The sequence below is a fragment of the Oculina patagonica genome, chromosome 2 (genome assembly GCF_052425735.1).
Source record: "Oculina patagonica isolate OP01 chromosome 2, crgOcupat, whole genome shotgun sequence".
In the NCBI taxonomy this organism is placed as follows: domain Eukaryota; kingdom Metazoa; phylum Cnidaria; class Anthozoa; order Scleractinia; family Oculinidae; genus Oculina; species Oculina patagonica.
Window position 1 is genome coordinate 35,346,882 of NC_135759.1, and position 22,275 is coordinate 35,369,156.

Genomic DNA, 22,275 nt, shown 5'->3' on the forward strand with positions numbered 1-22,275 from the left:
CGTTCCTGATACAGTTCCAATAAAACCAGTCAAATACATTATAATAATTTATGAATTAGGATCGGCACATGAAAAGTACGGCGTCTGAATCAAAGCCGTTCCAAAGGCGTTCCACAGGCAAAATTCTCGGCCAAGCCAGGCGGGAAGAACGGGTGAGCCGTTCCAAATTGAAATAGCCGTTCTAATTTGATTCAGACGCCGATCTTTTCATGTACTTAATTCAAAGAATTAGGTTCGGCTCATGAAAAGATCGGCGTCTGAACCGGGCCTTAGAAAAATCTAGGTAGTACGAAAATATGGTAGCGGGGAGCATCAATATGGGTTCTGTGGTATTCAAGTGTTTTCGCCACAACTCCTGTTAACTGGGTATCTAATAACTAAGAAGCAGAAAGAAAAGAATTTTCAGTGAATGTGAGGAAGAATTCTCTGTGGAAGTTTACCAACGCCTTTATGCAGCGCCCTGTCAGCGGTCTTTCGTGCTCGTCGTGGGAAACAGTCGGTTCCGCGACTCTGGGAGGTGTTCTGACTACTGGAAGGGGAGTCTCGACAATTTTTATTACCTTCATGGATGCTGCGGCCGATCTATCTTCTTACATAAAACTTCGAATTTTAGCTCATGTACTACGTGTTTGCAATTCCTCGTTGACGCAGAACAAAAGCTTCTTTAAAAGACTCTATGAACCTCGTAATCCTTATTGGAAATTTTACCTCCATAGAGAGAAATGACAGCAGAATGCTAACATATTTTTCTTTTATTAACTTTACTAGTGGTGTCATAATGTTGCACGATAAAAAATAATTTCGAAAAAGGATAAAAAAAAAGTCATCAAAGTTCTTAAAATCAAAACGTTTTCGACTCTAGGTCAGTTCTGAATTTAAAATTAAAATTTCTTTCAAGCTCTAGAATATATAGCTATTTAAAAAGTCATCCATGTAGCATCTTCATAGTCTTCAAATACAAAGCCATAACAGAAAAGCGACAAAAACAAGAACAACTCTGTTACGAGGCACTGAAGTTCTGGCTGAAGAAGCTGCAAAAAGAAAAAAAGAAAATTTGAGAAAACTCAAGAGAGCTACTGAAAATTATTCTCCAGATCTGCATTGTTGCCTGTATAACTACATTGCCCATCTGATAAGCAAGTTAATTACTGATGCCCTTAAAATAGAGGTGTTTTGACAGGGATTGAACAAATCACAGTCCTCTAACTTCTTCATATCGCTTAAAATTGACTGATGAAGGCATATTATATTGTCACCAATTTAGACAATTTAAAAGGAGTGTATCGATTATTCAGTGCGCAGATCTGCACTCAGAATGAAAAGGTTCTAAAATGTTTAACGCAGGGACGTGGCGTAAATGCAAACTTTGCCTTCTATCTTCTCTCAGAGCGAAGAGACTCAATTTGATGGAGTTACTTTGCTTAATTTTCTTCAGGTTGCTATCCACTATAATTCAAGCCGGTTGTATCTAATGATTATGATTAATACATCAGGATCTGAATGACTTTCTAACCTTGACACTGTTTGCCATTTCCGTGATATCCTTCAAGACAAGAGCAACGGTATGATCCCCGTGTATTAACACAAATAGCTTTGCTATGACAGTCGTGAACACCCTCTGCGCACTCATCGAGGTCACGACATGACATCCCATCACCATGGAAACCGGGTCTGCAGCTACAGGTGTAGGAGCCTCGTGTATTAATGCAACGGGCATCCAAGCTACATTTTTTTGTCCCATCTCTGCACTCATCGATGTCTAAAGAAAAGTAAAACAGATCGTTTTAGTATGTTCGTCATTTACCACATATAGCCAATGAAAATTTTCCAATTTATTTTTCTTCAATCTACGGTTCCCCAACTAAATCCTTATAAAGATCACAGTGTTTAGTGTGTTCAGTTATCAATGACGTTTCGGTTTGCCTAGTAGATCATATTAAAATAAATTCAAAAGTTAAAAAGGGGATAATCTACACATACTTAACCAAACACATTTTTTCGTTCAAACGCGACTTGACACTCCAAGCGCGTCCTGATGCACGAATTTTCTCCAGTAAAATGAGCGATGTTATTTCAAATACCATTTTCATTGATTAATGACCTGATACTAAATCCAGGGCACTTTTGGGTATGCATTAAATTCCAGTAAACCGAGCAGACATCAAGGGGTAAATTGAAAACGAGCTATTCATTAAACTCATACTATACTTGATACTGATCGAGTGCTTACCAACACAGTATCGTCCATCGCCACTGTACCCTTTTCTGCAGAGGCAGCTGTAAGAGCCTGGCTTGTTAACACAGCTGGCATCAGAGTCACAAAGATAACTTCCATCGCTGCACTCATTGATGTCAGAGCACGAACGTCCGTCTCCACGGAAACCGCCATTGCAGGAACACGAATAAGAACCCACAGTGTTCTTGCAATTCGCATCCACACTGCAGTCATGTGATCCATCCCGACATTCGTCCACATCTCGACATACTTTACCGTCACCATGAAACCCAGAACGGCAGGTGCATCTGTAAGAGCCTTCAGCATTTGTGCAAACTGCGTTTCTGTGACACTTGTGAGTCCCATCCTTACATTCATCAATATCTTCACACAACATACCATCTCCTTGAAATCCTTCATGACAACTGCAACTATAAGAACCAATGGTGTTGTTGCAATGGGCATTAGTGCTGCAGTTTTTGATATTTAGCCTACACTCATCAATATCTTCACACAACATGCCATCTCCTTGGAATCCTTCATGACAACTGCAACTATAAGAACCAATGGTGTTGTTGCAATGGGCATAAATGCTGCAGTTTTCGATATTTAGCCTACACTCATCAATATCTTCACACAACATGCCATCTCCTTGGAATCCTTCATGACAACTGCAACTATAAGAACCAATGGTGTTGTTGCAATGGGCATAAATGCTGCAGTTTTCGATATTTAGCCTACACTCATCAATATCATCACACAACATGCCATCTCCTTGGAATCCTTCATGACAACTACAGTTATAAAAACCAATGGTGTTGTTGCAATGGGCATAAGTGCTGCAGTTGTGGCTCCTCAGCCTACACTCATCAATATCTTCACACAACAAGCCATCTCCTTCGAATCCTTCATGACAACTACAATTATATGAACCAATCATGTTGCTGCAATGGGCATAAGTGCTGCAGTTGTGGATATTGGCCCTGCACTCATCAATATCTTCACACATCATGCCATCTCCTTGGAATCCTTCAAGACAAGTACAATTATAAGAGCCAATGGTATTATTGCAAAGTGCATGGACACTGCAATTATGAACACCTAGGTTGCATTCATCAATGTCCGTACACGATCGTCCATCACCTTGGTATCCAGGAAGACAACTGCACTTGTAGGAACCAACTGTGTTCTGACAATTGGCGTTAGAAGGGCACGAAAACAGTTCTCCGGATAAACACTCATTGAGATCTACAAAAGAGAATAGTAGGAATGGTTCTATTAAAGCTGAACCTTTCAGAAACGTCGATTGTCATTTATTATGGATTGCTCAGTTATAATGCAATAAAATCCCGGGAACTTAATTGGCTAAGAAAAGGTCATTGACTAGCTTTTCATTGTTTCAACATAGTCATATGATAATCATTGATTAAATCAGACTTTTCTTTTTTTAACGTTGTCATACAACGTTGTCTTGCCCTGGTGCTTTGCCTTGACGTGGCGGGGAACCTTGCGCGCCATTGCGACCCAGAGCTGTGCCGGCGGGAGCCTCGCGTTCCTGGCAGGTTCAACCATGCCGGAATGGTCTACGGGAGAGAGGTCAGACAAAAAAGCAACATGGCACTCCAGGTTGGCGGTTGGGCGTGGGGCCAGCATCCCCACCCTGTAAACCGAAACATCAACTAATCTTTTAAGGTAGCCGATTCTGGGAAGGGGGAAAGGCCCCTTAGGGGAGGAATAGGACGCTATGTGATGAAAGCCGCGAGGATACGATACCACAGGGTCGGACTTTTCTATCTCCTATGACGATCTCTAAGATAGGAACTTGGAACGTTAGGATATTATATTATGCTGCAGGCAAAACAGCTCAGGTGGCTTCTGAGATGAGGACCATGGAACACCTGGAGACGTGCGCTAGAAGCAGAGGTCAATTCCATGGGCAAAAGTTGGTACCAGCTAGAGAGGGATGCACAGGACAGGAGGCTATGGCGAGAGACTGTTGATGTCCTATGCTCCTGAGAAGGAGTGAAGGGCTACTACTATACAACAAGAGACAGCTTGCATTAACACAAGTGAAATACTGACGAGAAAAGGGAAACGATCGATATGCAAGGCCTCATTATGATCGGCATATCATGCTTTGCATTACCTCGACAAACAGAACCATTCCCTTGGAAGCCATTCTTACAAACACAAGTGTAATGTTGCACGTCTCTTAGATCAGCTGTACAGGTGGCGTTGGCTCCACATTGTGGCTTCTGTCTGCAGTCAAACAATGTTGCCAAAGTTCTTTTGTCCTGTTCTTCTGCTGGAGAAGACGAAACAGAGTCAAAGGGATTTATAAATTGATAATGAAGCGATATGTCAATACATCTGTAGATACTCATTTTGAGTTTTCATTGGGTTTATCTTAAATAATATTGCGGTTTTCTACGATACGCGAACTAATGAAATAATAATAATAATAATAATAATAATAATAATAATAATAATAATCAGTCTCATTATAAGGTCTGAAATTTACGTTTATTTTACTGAAACACTAATTCAGTGGATATGGTAATACTCCGGTTAGCCGGAGTGACAATGGTAATGGTATCATGATTTAGTCTTATTCACTAAGGTGGATATAAAGAACACGCGTATAACTGATTAGTCGAAAAATTCTGCTGAATCTAACGCTATAAGCTTCAGGGAGTCAAGACGGCGGAGGATGGCTTCGTTACGGATAAAGGAATCAAAGATGTAAAAGTAATTTCAGTCCCTATAAACACACGCTTGTTATCAGGGAAGCCATTGACCGCCATCTCATGTCGCTTCCGTTCCAAATATTCGCTAACATTCACATGCACTTTGCATGTAAATAATTACTTAGAAAGTCTCAGGGTCTGCAGTCTGCAAGCTTCTGCAGTTGTCGCACACCGATTTGTAAACCACTCCAGTAAGTGACAACAACGGGAAACTGGCTACGCACGTACCAATGTATCAGATGTCTGCAGAATGAGCTAAAATGTGCAAAGCAAAGCATTTTAATACTTAACTCACCTTCTGTTTATTGTACATGCAATAACAGTATTGAGTTAGTTTAGCTGGGGTATTTCCAGTCTAATTACCTACTGAAACTACTGCGGTCTGCACTTACCTTTGTTTCCAGAAGATTTTTTGGGAATCACCAATATCAGAACAAGACTCACAGCCAGAATTAGGAACGCGAAGAATCCTGCTACGATATACGTTTTCTTATTCCAAGTGGATGTATGTTCACTCTCCACTCCATCGATTCTTTGATATTTCGTTTCAGATTGTGACATGATACTTTTTGTCCCCATTACAATTTAAGAAAATTCACAAGGTAGGGGGCACAAAATAAGTTAAAAGCTGTCGCTCTTGATATGCAACAACAGACATAAGAGATATGCAACCTAAGCGTTTCCTAGAACTTTAGATTCTCAGAAATCGGGGAAACCCCCTTTTAGATTATGAAGATCATCATTGGTTGATTCGGGGACTTATCTCGTAAACCCCTTGACCTGTACATCGAGACGTCTCTCTGAAGCTACTAAAAGACAACATTTGCATATATCGAAAAATGTTTTGCTTATAAGACGAACGCTGTTAAGAAATATAACTCAAAATGGAACCGTTTCAAATAAACTGTGACTTCCATCTACCTGTTTATTAGATAGTCCTCTATTGCATTTCAATTTTTGTTTTGTACAACTCCACTCTTCTTCCAAAGCCTTCACATTAGGATTGCGGTCTCGCTCTTCATTTTGAATTTTTTTTTTTTTTTGGTGCCCCTTTTTTGTTGTTGTTGTTGTTGTTTTTTTTTTGCTTTTTTCCTTTTATCGATACGTCCTGCTATTATCTTATGTAATGTGCACTTTTTTGTTATTATTGATAATGATAAAAATATAGTTATATATATACACCTGTACAATGTACCAAGACTGGGACAACAAACTATAGATGTGATGTAAGATAAAAAAGAACAAAAACAAAATAAATTACACTGTAATAAGATTAAATATGTTATACAAATTTAAAGTATCGTATTGTAAGTAGTGTAAGTGTTGTAAATAGTATACGGTGTCAAATTATAAGAAACGCGAGTATTGTATTGTAGTGCAGCCTAAGTATTTGTAAAATAAGTAATGAGTAGTTGACGTATCTTTTTTGTATTTTGTTTTGTAAGTGATATTTTTTTGCAATAATAATAATAAAAAACAAAAACAAAAACAAAAAACAAAAAAAAAAACATTTGCATATACCGTATTTATTCGATTAAGCGCCCAACCTCGAATAAGCGCCCACTCTGAAGGTGGGAAAAATTAATAAGCGCTCAGCCTCGAATAAGTGCCCACCCCTCCACCGCGGTCAAACGACAGAAATATGCAAAAAATAAGAAAAGTACTGCAAAGATAAGGTTTTAATTTTCACAGTTCAAAATTCGATACATAACCGGTATCCTAAGGGTTTACTAAGTTTTTTGGAGCCTTACTAAAAAAGTTCTACGTGTTTGAAAATAGCGATATGCGGACTTGTTGGCGCCATTTGTCAAAGCACCTTAGGTTCGGATGCGAAACATTTAAAAAGTAAAAACACTGGTTTACCTGAGGGAATGGGATTATGCTTTCACTCGGCAACTATTTTTATCTATGCTTGCTCTTAATAACACTTCAATTTGAACAAAAAAACGGCGAAATGGAAAGAAAACCTGCCTGAGACGTTTGACCGCGGTGAAGCCCACCCCTACCTCCAAAAAAAAAACTGAAGTGCACAAGAGGAGTATTGATTGACTAAGTACTACTAAGAGACTTCCCCGAAGACCAAGTTTTCTTAGCATTTTTTAAAAAAGTTTCAACGAACAGTTTATATTCTGCATTTATATATCTTCTCGTGTTGTTATTATTGGTTATTTTGCTGCAAAATAAACTTACTACTTGTTGAAAAGGACGAAAATTTAATTAGCCCCCAGCCTCGAATATTAAATCGCCCACCTCGAATAAGCGCCCATTCATAAGGTCCAAAAATTAAGCAGAACGATGCATGCATCCTCGGAGACCCAGGGGCAGTTAGTGGGGCGAAACGAAGGAATAAACTGTTGCACTAACTGCCCCTGGGTCTCCGAGGATGCGATGCATGTTGCATGTGTAAATAAAACTAGAGGAGCAAAACATTCTGAAAATTTCTGAAAGTATCCGCAAAACCTTCCAAACTTCGGAAATCTTCGAGTTTTCTTCAAACTCTTCGAGATCTCGAGAGTTGAAAAAAAGATCTACTAGAAAAATAGCGTTTTTGCTTGCCAGAGCACTAGTACGAGTTTTACTGAGTTCTAAGCTAAGGTAAAAGCACTAAGAAAAATCTAGGTAGTACGTAAATATGGTAGCGGGAGCATTAAAATTGGTTCTGTGGTATTCGAGTGCTTTCGCCACGACCCCTGTTACAGCAAGGCGCCCAAAAGTGTGACCACTTTTAATTTATTCACATTCTTTCGTGCAGGTTTAATCCAATCAGAAGTCAACTGCAAGCTATCCACGGCTTTTGATTGGATTAAATCTGCACGAAAGAATGTGAATAAATTAAAAGTGGTCACACTTTTGGGCGCCTTGCTGTAACTGGGTAGTATCTAATAACGATATTTTTGTGGTGGGACCGACCTTGTTTTAACAACAAGAAAAATTAGTCTTGGTCTTTAATCTCGCTCAATTGTAACGCTGCGAATGTAATAATTAAGTGGCAATTCCTGGGTTCAAGTCTAGGCGATGCCTCCATTGGGATAAACAGATTATTTATAATGAACTCCAGTAAACAAATGAGTTTGAGCCCTACATCAGTTTTGATTAGCTCTGGAAAGTGAACATGCCAGTTTTCGAGAGTTTACCCAAAGCCCACGAACAGCGAACAGCGTGGAGCAGAAAGGAAAGAATTCAGTGAATGTGAGGAAGAATTCAATGATGATGTGGACCGACGTCTTTATGCAGCGCCTTGTCAGCGGTCCTTTGTGCTCGCCGCGATTCTGGGCGTTGTTTTGACTACTGGAAGGGGGAGACTCGACAGTTTTACCTTCATTGATGTTGCGGCTGATCATTTTTTTTTTACTAAAACTTTGAATTCTAGCTCATAATGTACTACGTGTTTGAATTTTTTCGTTTATGAAAAACAAGAGCTTCTATGAACCTCGTAACGCTTATTGGAAATTTAACCCCCAAAGGAAGAGATAACAGCAAACTGCTAACATATTTTTCTTTAATTAACGTTACTAGAAGCATTGTACAACTAGGCCTAATTGTATTTAAATAAACTGGTTAGAAATGAGGTCGCGTACAGTGCTTTAAAAAACCTCAAGTTGTGAATTTAAAAGATTTGGAAAAGATTAATGGACAGTTCTGAATTTAAAATTAAAATTTCTTTCAAGATCTAGAATATATAGCTATTTACAAAGTCATCCATGAAGCATCTTCGAAGTCTTCAACTACAAAGCCATAACAGAGAAGCGACGACAAAAACAAGAACAAGTCCGTAGCGAGGCACTGAAGTTCTGGCAGAAGAAGCTGCAAAAGAAAAAGAAAATGTGAGAAAACTCAAGAGAACTACTGAAAATTATTCTCCAGATCTGCATTGCTGCCTGTATAAAAACATTGCCCATCTGGTTAACAAGTAAATTACTAAAGTGTCCTTAAAATAGAGGTGTTTTGACAGGGTTGAACAAATCACAGTACTGTAACTTCTTCACATCACTAAATACTGACTGCAGAAGGTATATTTTATTATCAACAATTTAGACAATTTAAAAGAAGTCTAATCTATCGAGATAGTCTAATCTATCATGCACTCAGAAATCAGAATAGAAAGGCTCTAAAATGTTTAACGCAGTGACGTGGCGTAAATGCAAACTTTGCCTCCCATCTTCTCGCAGAGAGAAACTTGTAATTTGATGGAGTTACTTGCCTTAATTTACCTCAGGTTGCTATCCACTATTATTCAAGCTGGTTTGTAACTAATGATTATGATTTATACATTAGGATCTGTATGACTTTCTAACCTTTACACTGTTTGCCATTTCCGTGATATCCCTTAAGACAAGAGCAACGGTATGATCCCCATGTGTTAACGCACACAGCTTTGCGATGACAGTCGTGAACACCTTCTTCACACTCATCGCGTTCACGACATGACATCCCATCACCATGGAAACCTAGTCTGCAGCTACAGGTGTAAGAGCCTCGTGTATTAATGCAATGCGCATTCCAGCTGCATTTGTTTGTCCCATCTCTGCATTCATCGATGTCTAAAGAAAAGTAAGACAGATCGTCTATAGTATGTTATTCATTTATCACATATAGCCGATGAAAATTTTTCAATTCATTATTTTTCCTCAATCTACATTATCTTCAGTGAAGTAAACGATGTTCTATTAGATGTCACTTTCATTAGTTAATAATAAAGACGTGATACTTTGTCCCATCTCTGCATTCATCGATGTCTAAAGAAAAGTAAGACAGATCGTCTATAGTATGTTCTTCATTTATCACATATAGCCGATGAAAATTTTTCAATTCATTATTTTTCCTCAATCTACATTATCTTCAGTGAAGTAAACGATGTTCTATTAGATGTCACTTTCATTAGTTAATAATAAAGACGTGATACTTAACCAAGCACGGATATCAAAAGAAAACTACTAAGTTCTAATAAAACTCTAATAAGATTAACTCTGATAAAACTCTAATAAGATTCTGATAAAACTCATATCATACTTGCTGATCAAGTGCTTACCATTACAGAATTGTCCATTGCCACTGTATCCTTTTCTGCAGAAGCAGCTGTAAGAGCCTGGCTTGTTAACGCAGGTGGCATCAGCGTTGCAAAGATGACTTTTATCTCTGCACTCATTGATGTCAGAACATGAACGACCGTCTCCACGGAAACCGTCATTGCATGAACACGAATAAGAACCCACAGTGTTCCTGCAAGACGCGTCGGAACTGCAATCATGTGATCCATCCAGACATTCGTTGTCATCTCTACACACTTGACCGTCCCCATGAAATCCAGAAACGCAGGTGCATTGGTGAGAGCCTTTAGTGTTCGTGCATGCTGCGTTTCTGTGACACTTGTGAATCCCATCCTTACATTCATCAATGTCACGGCACGACCATCCATTACCTCTGAACCCTTGGTGACAAGTACAGCCATAAGAGCCAATGGTGTTATTGCAGAGGGCATAAACACTGCAATTGTGAGTATTGACTTTGCATTCATCAATGTCACGGCACAACCATCCATCTCCTTTGAATCCTGGGAGACAATTGCAGCCATAGGAACCAATAGTGTTATTGCAGAGGGCGTGAACACTGCAGTTGTGTGTATTGGCTTTGCATTCATCAATGTCATGGCATGACCATCCATCTCCTTTGAATCCTGGGAGACAATTGCAGCCATAGGAACCAATAGTGTTATTGCAGAGGGCGTGAACACTGCAGTTGTGTGTATTGGCTTTGCATTCATCAATGTCACGGCATGACCATCCATCTCCTTTGAATCCTGGGAGACAATTGCAGCCATAGGAACCAATAGTGTTATTGCAGAGGGCGTGAACACTGCAGTTGTGTGTATTGGCTTTGCATTCATCAATGTCATGGCATGACCATCCATCTCCTGTGAATCCTGGGAGACAATTGCAGCCATAGGAACCAATAGCGTTATTGCAGAGGGCGTGAACACTGCAGTTGTGTGTATTGGCTTTGCATTCATCAATGTCATGGCATGACCATCCATCTCCTTTGAATCCTGGGAGACAATTGCAGCCATAAGAGCCAATGGTGTTATTGCAGAGGGCGTGAACACTGCAGTTGTGTGTATTGGCTTTGCATTCATCAATGTCACGGCATGACCATCCATCTCCTGTGAATCCTGGGAGACAATTGCAGCCATAGGAACCAATAGTGTTATTGCAGAGGGCGTGAACACTGCAGTTGTGTGTATTGGCTTTGCATTCATCAATGTCATGGCATGACCATCCATCTCCTGTGAATCCTGGGAGACAATTGCAGCCATAAGAGCCAATGGTGTTATTGCAGAGGGCGTGAACACTGCAGTTGTGTGTATTGGCTTTGCATTCATCAATGTCACGGCATGACCATCCATCTCCTTTGAATCCTGGGAGACAATTGCAGCCATAGGAACCAATAGTGTTATTGCAGAGGGCGTGAACACTGCAGTTGTGTGTATTGGCTTTGCATTCATCAATGTCATGGCATGACCATCCATCTCCTGTGAATCCTGGGAGACAATTGCAGCCATAAGAGCCAATGGTGTTATTGCAGAGGGCGTGAACACTGCAGTTGTGTGTATTGGCTTTGCATTCATCAATGTCACGGCATGACCATCCATCTCCTTTGAATCCTGGGAGACAATTGCAGCCATAGGAACCAATAGTGTTATTGCAGAGGGCGTGAACACTGCAGTTGTGTGTATTGGCTTTGCATTCATCAATGTCATGACACGTCCATCCATCTCCTTTGAACCCTTGATGACAAGTACAGCCATAGGAGCCAATAGTGTTATTGCAGTGTGCATGAGCACTGCACTTGTGCATATTGGTCTTGCACTCATCAATATCGTGGCATGAAATTCCATCTCCTTGGAATCCTTTACCGCAACTGCAGACATATGAGCCCATAATATTATTGCAGTGTGTATGAGCACTGCAATTGTGCATATTGGCCACTTTGCATTCATCAACATCTTGACATAAAATTCCATCTCCTAGAAATCCTTCAAGACAAGTACAATTATAAGAGCCAATGGTATTATTGCAAAGTGCATGGACACTGCAATTATGAACACCTAGGTTGCATTCATCAATGTCCGTGCACGATTGTCCATCACTTTGGTATCCAGGAAGACAACTGCACTTGTAGGAACCAACGGTGTTCTGACAACTAGCGTAAGAAGGGCACGAATAAAGTTCTTGGGATAAACATTCATCGATATCTGCATAAGATAATAATAACAATAACAATAGTTATAAAGCTGTGAACCGCTTTGAAACCTCACAAACCTTTAAAGATGAATTCCAGTCCGTACTGCGCAATCTCGGCTGCAATGTTTATGTGAGCCCACACAAAGGATTGTTTACAAGCAAAACTAAAAATTCCGCGACAAACTTACCTTTTTCTTCATAATTAACGCCAGATATCCTTGCAGAACAAATAATAACGAGTAGAGGAACCTTGACGCTATTTCAAACCGACGTTTCAGCTCATCGGAAATTCTTGAACGAAACGAACTGTAATGGCGGACTAAAAAACTTCATGTATGCTGTCACCGAAGTGTAACGTTTCAACAAATTCAAAACAAAAACGAAAACAAACCCCGAGTCTGCGCAGTACGGACTGGAAATCAGCTTTAAAGTAAAGTACAATCAAATCCCAGCCTACGCAAGGCTAGACTGTAAAGGGGTGTCATTGCCTGAATCAAATTTGGCTACTTCATTTACTAAAACCCGAAAAAACGAAAGAAAAAAACGAAACAAATTGAAGACAAACAATCGAAACCGCTGAAACAACCTAAACGAGCGAAACGGAACGAAATCACCTAAACAAGTGACGCTAACCTGTGACTTGTTTTCACTCCACTTGTTTCGTTCGTCTCGACCGTTTTGACTGTTCCGGTGGTTTTGTTTAGGTGGTTTCGTTTCGTTTTTTCGGGCTTTAGCCCGAGAATGCCCGATCCATTGTAAAGCACGGACTGCAGACTGTGGGTGGCAGTCTGCAGACCAGGGGTAATTGAAAACCGGTTGAAACTAAACGTTTAATACATATCTTGTCTGCCTATTAATTCAACTTCATAATCGCCAGTAGCTGCCAGTGCAAAACGTCTGCATACCCTACGGTCTGCATTTCACCCCTGGTCTGTCGTCTGCAGGCTGCATTTCACTTTCAGTTTGCATTTTACCCCGGTCCGCAGTCTGCAGTCTGCAGTGCGCGTTTTACACTGACTGCATGGATGCCCTCGGCGTCAGACTAGCACAAGCGAAGTACGGAAAGACAACAGAAACGATAGATATAGGTCTTACTATGTTTGGAATTAAATTCTTTCTATTACCTCGACAAACAGAGCCATTCCCTTGGAAGCCACTGCTACAAACACAAATGTAACGTTGCTCGTCTTTTAGATCAGCTGAACAGGCAGCGTTTTCGTCACAGAGTGGCTTCTGTCTGCAGTCAAACGATGTACCCAAACTTCGTTTGTCCTGTTCGTCTGTATTGGAAGATAAAATACGATTAAAATGTTTTTATAAATTGAGACTGGAGCGATAGATGGATTTGATTATTTTACTGGTGCAGTGGATAATGGGCATAGGAATAAACCGATTTGAATACTGAACTACTTCAATGACGTGATATTTTCTCAACTGAAAGTCGCTTCATCCCTAGCTTTATAAAGTCAATTTATGTTAGACTCCGGTAGACGTGCAGACGGTTCAGTAGAAGCTAGTGAGTGATTTTATACACCGAAAAACCGGAATGTTATATTTGAACAGATGAAACTGACTACGCATCAATCTCTGCAGAATGTGCAAAGCAAAGCATTTTATTCTTTGCCCATCCTCTGCTTTATATTATACGTAAAAGCACTGATCATGTAGTTAATAACACGAATTAATGTTTAGTTCAGCTGAGGCTTTTTTTATAATGACTACTGAAACTACTGCTGTATGTACTTACCTTTCTTTCCAAGAGATTTTTTGGGAATCACAAATATCAAAACAAGACTCACAGCCAGAACAGTAACAAGGAACAAGAATCCTGCCACGACAGACACTTTCTTATTGGAGGTGAGTTTACTCCACTTCATCGATTCTTTGATCTTTGCCAAATCGAATTTCGTTTTAGATTGTGACATAATTCTAAACTTTAGGTTGCTATTAAACGTAACGTGAAGAGATTTTACTCGAGTTTCCCAAATGATGCTAAAACCTGTCGATGCGCAACGACAGAAATGCAACTAAGCGTTTCATAGAACTGCAGATTCTCGGAATTCGGGAAAACCCCCTTCTTATCATTTCGGGATTTGATTGGTTACCAGCCACATATAAATTTAGGGCTTACCGAAATGTTATTTTCGGAAACCATCTGCCTATTCATTACGTCATCACAGGCACTTGTATTTTTGCTTCGCTGTTTAGAAAAACAAGATCTTTCCCTCTCTTCACTGTCATATTAAGATAAGATAAGATAAGAAACTTTATTTAAGTGTCAAAACCTTATATCCTGGAAAATAATACCATACTTATTAGGGGACACTGCTAAAAACTAAAAGCTACACTAATACTAACGGTTAAAGCTGATTTCCAGTCCGTACTGCGCAGAATCAGGGTTTGTTTTCGTTTTTGTTTTGAATTCGTTGAAACGTTACACTTCGGTGACAGCATACATGAAGTTTTTTAGTCCGCCATTACAGTTCGTTTCGTTCAAGAGTTTCCGATGAGCTGAAACGTCGGTTTGAAATAGCGTCAAGGTTCTTCTACTCGTTATTATTTGTTCTGCAAGGATATCTGGCGTTAATAATGAAAAAAAAGGTAAGTTTGTCGCGGAATTTTTAGTTTTGCTTGTAAACATTCGTTCGTGGTGGGCTCACTTAGTGGGCTCACATAAACATTGCAGCCGAGATTGCGCAGTACGGACTGGAATTCATCTTTAATTATTCTTTGAGGATGATTTGAAGCTGTACTTAAAACAGAAGACGAACAGATAAACAGACTTGCCATGTATGCTAAATTCAAGCGCACAACTGTCACAATGAACTGGATGCAAAAGACCTTGTAATGATGCAAGCCATCTTTCAGGTTATCGTCGGTGATACTGTGGCGAAATTGTGAAGGGGAATTTTTGCTCAAGGCGACTGTATTCAATGAAAAAAACCGAAGAAGCAAATCTGCGTAAAGAAACCGAAATGTAGATTTAAAAATAACTGTATGCACATGATAATTAGTTTACATATCTTATGGACCTCTGTCAGCTCTTTCGTCTTAAGGTCGAGTTTCTTTGTTTCAGTTTTAGTTCATGAGCAAAAACACAAGTGCCACGCATCTTATCATGGAAGGTTACTACTTACATGTAGGCTTCAGCTTATACGAAATCCTCCAGGTTTAAAAATATAGACTTAAAAAATTTATTTAGCAGTGAATTGTTTATGATTACTTGCATTTCATCGCAGGAAAAAAAATGCAGTGCCGGGTGGATGTTGGGTGTTTATTATTTACAGTCACACATTCTTTAATCAGGAAAACCAAACCAATTAAATTCAGGCTTTTTTCACAGGCAACAATTGTGGGGAGTTTGAACAAACTGTGACTGGTACTAAAAGGAAGACGTTATGTAAGGTAAAGCGGATCCAAGTCAGGTACATGTAGTGGTTAGGAAACACATACTCGTGTAACTGATAACATGTCTGACATAATGGGCTAACGATGCTAATAAGCTTAAAAGTCGTATGGTTTACTAAGGGCTATAGTGTATGTAAATCTATGTAGGGAAGACGAAATGTCCCCCCCCCTCTTCTCAACTGCGTTGTACGGCGTCTCGCTTTTGACTGCAGTGATGGTATTCTGAAACGAATTTTATCTATCGTACAGAGTTCTAGTTAAACACTAAATCAAGAAAGATCATTATACGGGAAGCAATATCCGCTTTCCGATAAATCAGCAGGGTTTCTTTGATGTTATTTCCAAGAAAAGCAGGAACTCTAATTCTTTGCACAGATCGCGACGAAAAATCTACATAAATACTACTGCTACATAAAGTGCACTTTCCAACAATCTTTGCAACACTAATCAGCAAACTTATAAGCCGAAACAACTGGATTTTATTTTGTCTATTACAAGAGGCATATCTATGCAGACCTATCTAGTACCGAGGTTCACATGTAGGTCACAAGTGTCTCTTCGCTTTTGGCTAGTCCATATTAATTTTTGCAATTTTTCACTGTTTCTAATAGTGCTGCAAGTAATTACTGAGGGAATTCCCAGTACGAAGATGAGCCTCATAAGCCTCCAGCCAAATCAAACCTTTCATGGTGACTTGGTACAGCGTGTTGTCGTCGGTCCACTCTGATGCCATGTAATGGCAAATTTTCGTGCAGCCATCTTTGCTTCCCCATGTGTGGTCGTTACTGCTTGATGAATTCATTACGTTTCCGTCGCGTTTCCTCAGACATGAGGAAGGGTTGCTGATTACCATTTCAGGGCAGGAATTAGGATAGTCACCAGGGATGTAAATCCTCAAGGTGTACTCTCTGTTGTTGGTGCATGTTACTTTAATTTCGACTCGAGTGTTGCCTCTGGGGTCGACCCAAGTCACACGGTTTCGAAAATAACGTTCAAGCAAATCTTTCTCAAATGCAAGCCTCGTTTGCTGAGATGCTGACCAAGGCATGATGAAAGTACATGTAATAAGCTAATGGACTCTTTTGCGAAGGTTTCTAGGAGCAGCTGCAGAAATATTTGAGCTGTTATGCTGTTTTGTTTTTATACGAAACTAGATTTCTTAGAAAGCGTTGCGTGCGCACGACCTGCCCTTCACAACATTTGTTATTTTTCTTAGAACTTTTTGCCTAAGACGTTTGACGATTGTTTTGGTGTATGACTTTTCAAGGCAAAACGCATCTGTTTGCGTTTTCATCATTCAATTTTAAGTTAATGTTTTTTTTTTATGGCTGAAGACTTTTTGTCAATTTAGATCTTTGGCATTAGGGTTTTTTCAAAAAGTCGAACGGGTTTTGGGTCATGACGTTTTCGGTTTCAGGTTTACTAACGCAATATAACTTTCAAGATTCACCAATGAAGCTGTCGACACGCAGGAAGAAAAATCACCCCCTTAGCATTTGATCCGAGTATTCATTATCATTTTCGAAACTCGGCCGGAGAAGTTCCTTCTTTATTATATCGCTCGAGACCTTTTATTTGGTCGCTTGCCAGCTGCTGACGAATCGAAGGAGACAGGTTCAAGTGGGATACCGGTTTTCCGGGAAAGCTCTACACCAATTCTTATGCAGATTTTTGGCTTCTTCCGTGGTAAAATATTTCGCTTTGGCTTGTATTTGAAGTTTGCATGTGTACCCTACACAAGAAATAAATTAACAGAATAAACACCATTTGATGGCTGCATTCCGGTTATAGTTCTGTCGATTTGGTTTGGGTTTCAGTTTTACAAGTCATTCGGTAATTACCATGACACCTTGAACAAAAATAATAATGTTGACTTCTATCTTCAGGAGAGTACCAAGCAAGCAGTTTTGTGGGGCTGTATGATCTTTACTAGCGATCACATTAATTATTACGCAAAGAATCCGCTTAAAATGTTGCGAACGGTTTACAGTATTCACAGGGGTATACTGAATTCGAGGAACTATATTCCCCAGCCAGTTATAAAATTGCTTCTTGCTTGCCCTTTTCGCTTTTTGACTACAATTAACAGGGACGTCGAGCCAGTGATTGGATTTTTTTCACCGTACATATATAGTGCCAGTGACATGTTATTTTAAAAGGATTAATAAATAACTTCAACTGTGTTTAGGTTCCAGCTTCCGGTATATCGCCGCAGGCTTTCGTTGATGTTGTTTCCAGGAAAAGCAGGAACTCCTTCGACTTGTTTGATCATTTATATAAAATGGAGTTATACTAGCGATACATCAGTATCTGCATTTTTCTACACTTTTCACAAGAACGATAGACTTATAAACCTCAACGACTAATTTCTTATCCATTACATAACGATATAAATATTATTAAAGGTCGGCTATAGCTTTCTCTTAGTTAATTCAGTTATTCGAAACAGGAGTATCACAAACGTTTTTCTACCTTGTTTACTACATTTTAAATGTTGCAATTGTCCACTGTTTCTAATAGTGCTGCAAGTAGTTACTGAGGGAATTCCCAGTACGAAGATGTGCCTCATAAGCCTCCAGCCAAATCAAACCTTTCATGGTGACTTGGTAAAACGTGTTGTCATCTGTCCACTCCGCTGGCTTGTAATGGCAAATCTGTGTGCAGCCATCTCTGCTTCCCCAAGTGTGGTCGTCAACGCTTCCTGAATTCATTACGCTTCCGTCGCGTTTCCTCAGACAAGAGGAAGGGTTGCTGATCACCATTTGAGGGCAGGAACTAGGATAGTCACCAGGGATGTAAATCCTCAAGGTGTACTCTTTGTTGTTGGTGCATGTTACTCTGATCTCGACTTTAGTGTTACCAGTTGGGTCGATCCAAGTCACACGGTTTCCGCGAAAGTACTGCTCAAGTAACTGTTTCTCGTATCCGAGCCTCCTTTGTTGAGATGCTGACCAAGGCATGCTAAGAATATGGCGCTGTTGAACGCTTCTGCGAGGGCTTCAAGGAGCGACGACGGAGAAGTGTCAGGTGTTCAGTGTAATTCTTTCGCTATTGAATTTTTCGTTTTATTTTGGAAACCCAATTTCGTGGAAAACAGTGTCCAAACAGTGCGTGCGCAGGAAGTTGCTGCACGTAGCAAGGTGGTGACCCCAGCACAACTCAGGCGTCACGCTCTTGCATGGACGATTATTTCGGCTCCAAAACCGATTGTTTTGCCGCAATGTATACGTACCCTTTCAGTTTCTGTAATCACTTTGAATGATGTTATCTTGAGTGCGCGAAGACACGGCCAAAAGATGATTACAGGACTAATCAGTGTATACGTAGACAAATAGAAGGTTTTCAAAGCAAGCTATAAATGAAACAAATGACAAACGACCGCAAAGCATGTACAAGGTGCTGACACACTAAGTGAGTCATGTCGCAGCCACAGGGCAGCAGGGCAGACGCCTGCCAGTCAATCAATTGTTACTCCGCTTAAAATTTCACTTTCCATCCTGCGAATAGAGCCTCTTTTGAATTCTTCGGCTAGCCGAGGGTTTTTCATTTTTAGTTTTTCACCTTGGAAAAGAAAACGCAAATGATATGCAATGCCCAGTTCAATATATTGACGGTCTGGCCTATTTAACATTAGATAAAAAACGCCTCTCAAAATCGTTTTACTCCTTAAAACCGCATTTCTTTCAGGGAATAGAATCTCCCATTTAGTTTTAAACAGCCTTACGCTATAACCCGTGCGCAACCTTTACGAAGTGTTATTCACCGAGTAAGGCTTTGACAGAAGGAAATGTAAACAGTATGAATAACAGTATGAGAACAAAATATTTTTTTTTAGATTTTTGTTTAATGAAAAAGAGCTTTATACGTTCATAACACCATAACACGCAGACAGTTGACGGCTACATGACAGAACAACTTCCAGTCTGAGGCCCCGTCCACACTGGCCCGGGTAAATTTGAAAACGCATCTTTTTTTCTCCGGTTAGGCCAACCATCCACACTGAAACGGCGTTTTCGGTCACCAAAAACGGAGCAAAAACGCTCACCAATGAGCGTTTGGACTTGGAGCGTGAAATAGTGTATTTTTATATTTTATTGTAAATAGTTGGGCCACCAATTTATTAGTATTTTTTATGTTATTTTAGTGCTACCCTCGTTACATAAAGACTTTACCTTACTTTTACTTACTAATGAAGCGTATCGTTTTCAAATTTTCCCGGGTTAATGTGGACGGAAAACATTTTACGCGGCGTTTTCAAATTTCTCCGTTTTCAAATTTACCCGGGTCAGTGTGGACGGGGCCTGAGTAGATGGTCTGGATGCGATTTCTCGAATATGCATCAATTACATTTTTGACGATTTCTCAGAACGGCTTCAACATTAAAACTTTTTGATTAAAATCGTGTAATTGGTATTGTTGGCATGAAAATGTCTTCTCCATGCCCTGCTCGTCAAATAACGACGTTATCTGGATGCTTTTTGTACAGCCCGTTGTTTTGTGTGCTCTGGGTATATAATGCATTGAAAATATTTATAACTCCATATAAGAAAAAGTAATCTTTTTTTGAGCGTCGTGCCCTGGGGGTTTTAATTTTTATATCTGGGATTCAGCAAAAGTTAAAATTTTGACCAATTTTTCAGCTATTTTAGTTAAATCTCGTCCAGACCTTTTCAGTATGATAATCCACAGCTGGGACAAACCAAGTTCAGTTATTGTCAGAAACACTTTCATTATTTATCTTGCTGATGATTGTTTCGTCAAGCGATGATTCCAGCTGCTTTGCCTTTTCTCTCAAACATTTCGCTGCTTCGCATCCCTTGTTTTCGACTAAATCTCTGATGTTAAAACCCAGATCAACAGCATCCCATACCAAAAACACAGCACTCACTCCAATGATCGCTCCCCCAGCAGCCTTGGCACCCGCTGATGCTCCAGATACTAAAAGAAAGACTAAGCAACAGTACGCAACAGACGGTTAAGACAAAAATCGAGCGTATGGCTTTCTAGAGCACTCTAAAGACAAAAACGTGACACCAGGTAAGGTTTTAAGTTTTATTAAAGCTTTTCAATGATAATAAGACATTTTTCTCAACTTTATTTCAAATCCATACAATCTCTTATAGTACGCTTTGGTTACCTGTGCTGTGAAGAGTTGCTTTGAAACATGTAACTGTCTGAAATCAATAATAACAATTAAAGCATTTGGTTTTCGCTGCCATGTTTAATGGTTTGATATGTTTCGTCTAGTGGCCATGACTTCTTGCTGTAACTCTTTTCCTTAAGGCACGAGGAATACCTGATTTGATAACAGCGACGAAAGCGGTCTGATATTTGCGGTGCGCATGGAAATTAATCTGATCCGCGCATCACAATCATCTTTATAGTAGCCTGCTCTTTCAAACGTGAGTCTCGTGATTTTTCTCCGTCCGTCGATGTTTTGTACATTACATAAGAACATATTGTTATGCATTGTCTAGACGAAACACGCATATATAGTTCTATAATGTATGCGATCTTACCGCACTCAAATCAAAATCTTTAAAATTAGACTAAAACCAAAAAAATAAAGCTTTGAATTGCTGTTAAATTTATTGACAAAGCCTATGAAAACTCGCTTTCCCTTCGCTGTTGACCGCAACCTTTTTAATAACGCGGTTAATTCGCCTGATCTAGATCGAAACGGCCTCGTGGGGCAGAGATGGATTTACTTGTTTTGATCATGATTCGTGCTGTGCACCGCCTGATGTGAACACTTTTCGCAGTAAGACATGTTTAATTCGTGATCAAACTAAACATATTTCAGCCTAGTGTGAACGAAGTATAAACAATGCAGGTTAAAAATAAAAGTAGTACACTTCTGCTTAAAAGAAAACACACAGCAAATAACCTTTTATCCTGAAATTACATTTTGCTTTTGTCGCTACTCTTTCATAGAGTATTCGAGTAAAAATGAGCAATAAACTCACCCTAACACTGATCGGCTTGCGTTAGCTTTCGATATTTCTTCTGTTTCTTCAGTGTTGCACACACGTGGTCTGGTTAGGCTTCATTCGCCACTTTCGCCTATAGTCGAGTTCCGGCCTGAAATTGGTTTTCATCTCAGTTTGTAATTTGTTCATTAAAGACAGGTGTTCGCTGGTCAAGGTTCTTGTAAATTTATTCTTAACTTATTTCCTAGAATCGAAAATTCTCGGAAACGCTTATTAATATTCAGTGATGTCTCTGTTGTCGTGTATGAACAGGTGAAATGCTATAGAATGTGGGGTAGCGAAAGATCTTTGAAATCACAGAAACTGAAAAACAGTTTAAAAACTCAAATATTTTACCAATCTTTGTACTTTCTTGAAGCCTTGACAAACGCACTTTCATCATACCTTGGTCAGCATCTCAACAAAAGAGGCTTGCATTCGAGAAAGATTTGCTTGAACGCTATTTTCGAAACCGTGTGACTTGGATCGACCCAACTGGTAACACTAAAGTCGAAATTAGAGTAACATGCACCAACAACAGAGAGTACACCTTGAGGATTTACATCCCTGGTGACTATCCTAATTCCTGCCCTCAAATGGTGATCAGCAACCCTGCCTACTGCTTCCGAAAAGGCAGAGGGATCGTGATGGATTTACCCAACGATGACGACCACACTTGGCAAAGTAAAGATGGCTGC

At 39.8% G+C, this 22,275-nt stretch overlaps 4 protein-coding genes across 4 annotated transcripts in view; all 4 read right to left on the bottom strand.

Moving 5' to 3' along the window:
• Window positions 1–21,700, bottom strand: part of LOC144644465 (uncharacterized) — a 53,443-nt gene extending 31,743 nt beyond the window's left edge. The window contains exon 1 of the mRNA XM_078503960.1: window positions 21,575–21,700. The gene's annotated coding sequence lies outside the window, so the exon portion shown is untranslated. The remainder of the gene's footprint in view (window positions 1–21,574) is intronic.
• LOC144642341 (uncharacterized) lies at window positions 843–14,558 on the bottom strand. Its single transcript, XM_078501306.1, has 10 exons — window positions 13,948–14,558; window positions 13,325–13,480; window positions 9,992–12,211; window positions 9,258–9,503; window positions 8,692–8,766; window positions 5,355–5,543; window positions 4,362–4,520; window positions 2,231–3,463; window positions 1,514–1,759; window positions 843–1,031 (listed from the first exon to the last, which is right to left on the bottom strand). Exons 1-10 carry the CDS (start codon window positions 14,123–14,125, stop codon window positions 952–954), a joined length of 4,782 nt encoding a protein of 1,593 aa, XP_078357432.1. The 5' UTR covers window positions 14,126–14,558; the 3' UTR covers window positions 843–951.
• On the bottom strand, window positions 15,700–16,802 carry LOC144644479 (uncharacterized). The gene has a single exon (XM_078503976.1). It carries the CDS (start codon window positions 16,654–16,656, stop codon window positions 16,213–16,215), a length of 444 nt encoding a protein of 147 aa, XP_078360102.1. The 5' UTR covers window positions 16,657–16,802; the 3' UTR covers window positions 15,700–16,212.
• Window positions 16,960–18,719, bottom strand: LOC144644478 (uncharacterized). The gene has a single exon (XM_078503975.1). The coding sequence runs from the start codon at window positions 18,566–18,568 to the stop codon at window positions 18,122–18,124; it is 447 nt and encodes a 148-aa protein (XP_078360101.1). The 5' UTR covers window positions 18,569–18,719; the 3' UTR covers window positions 16,960–18,121.
• Window positions 21,701–22,275: the final 575 nt, after the last annotated feature.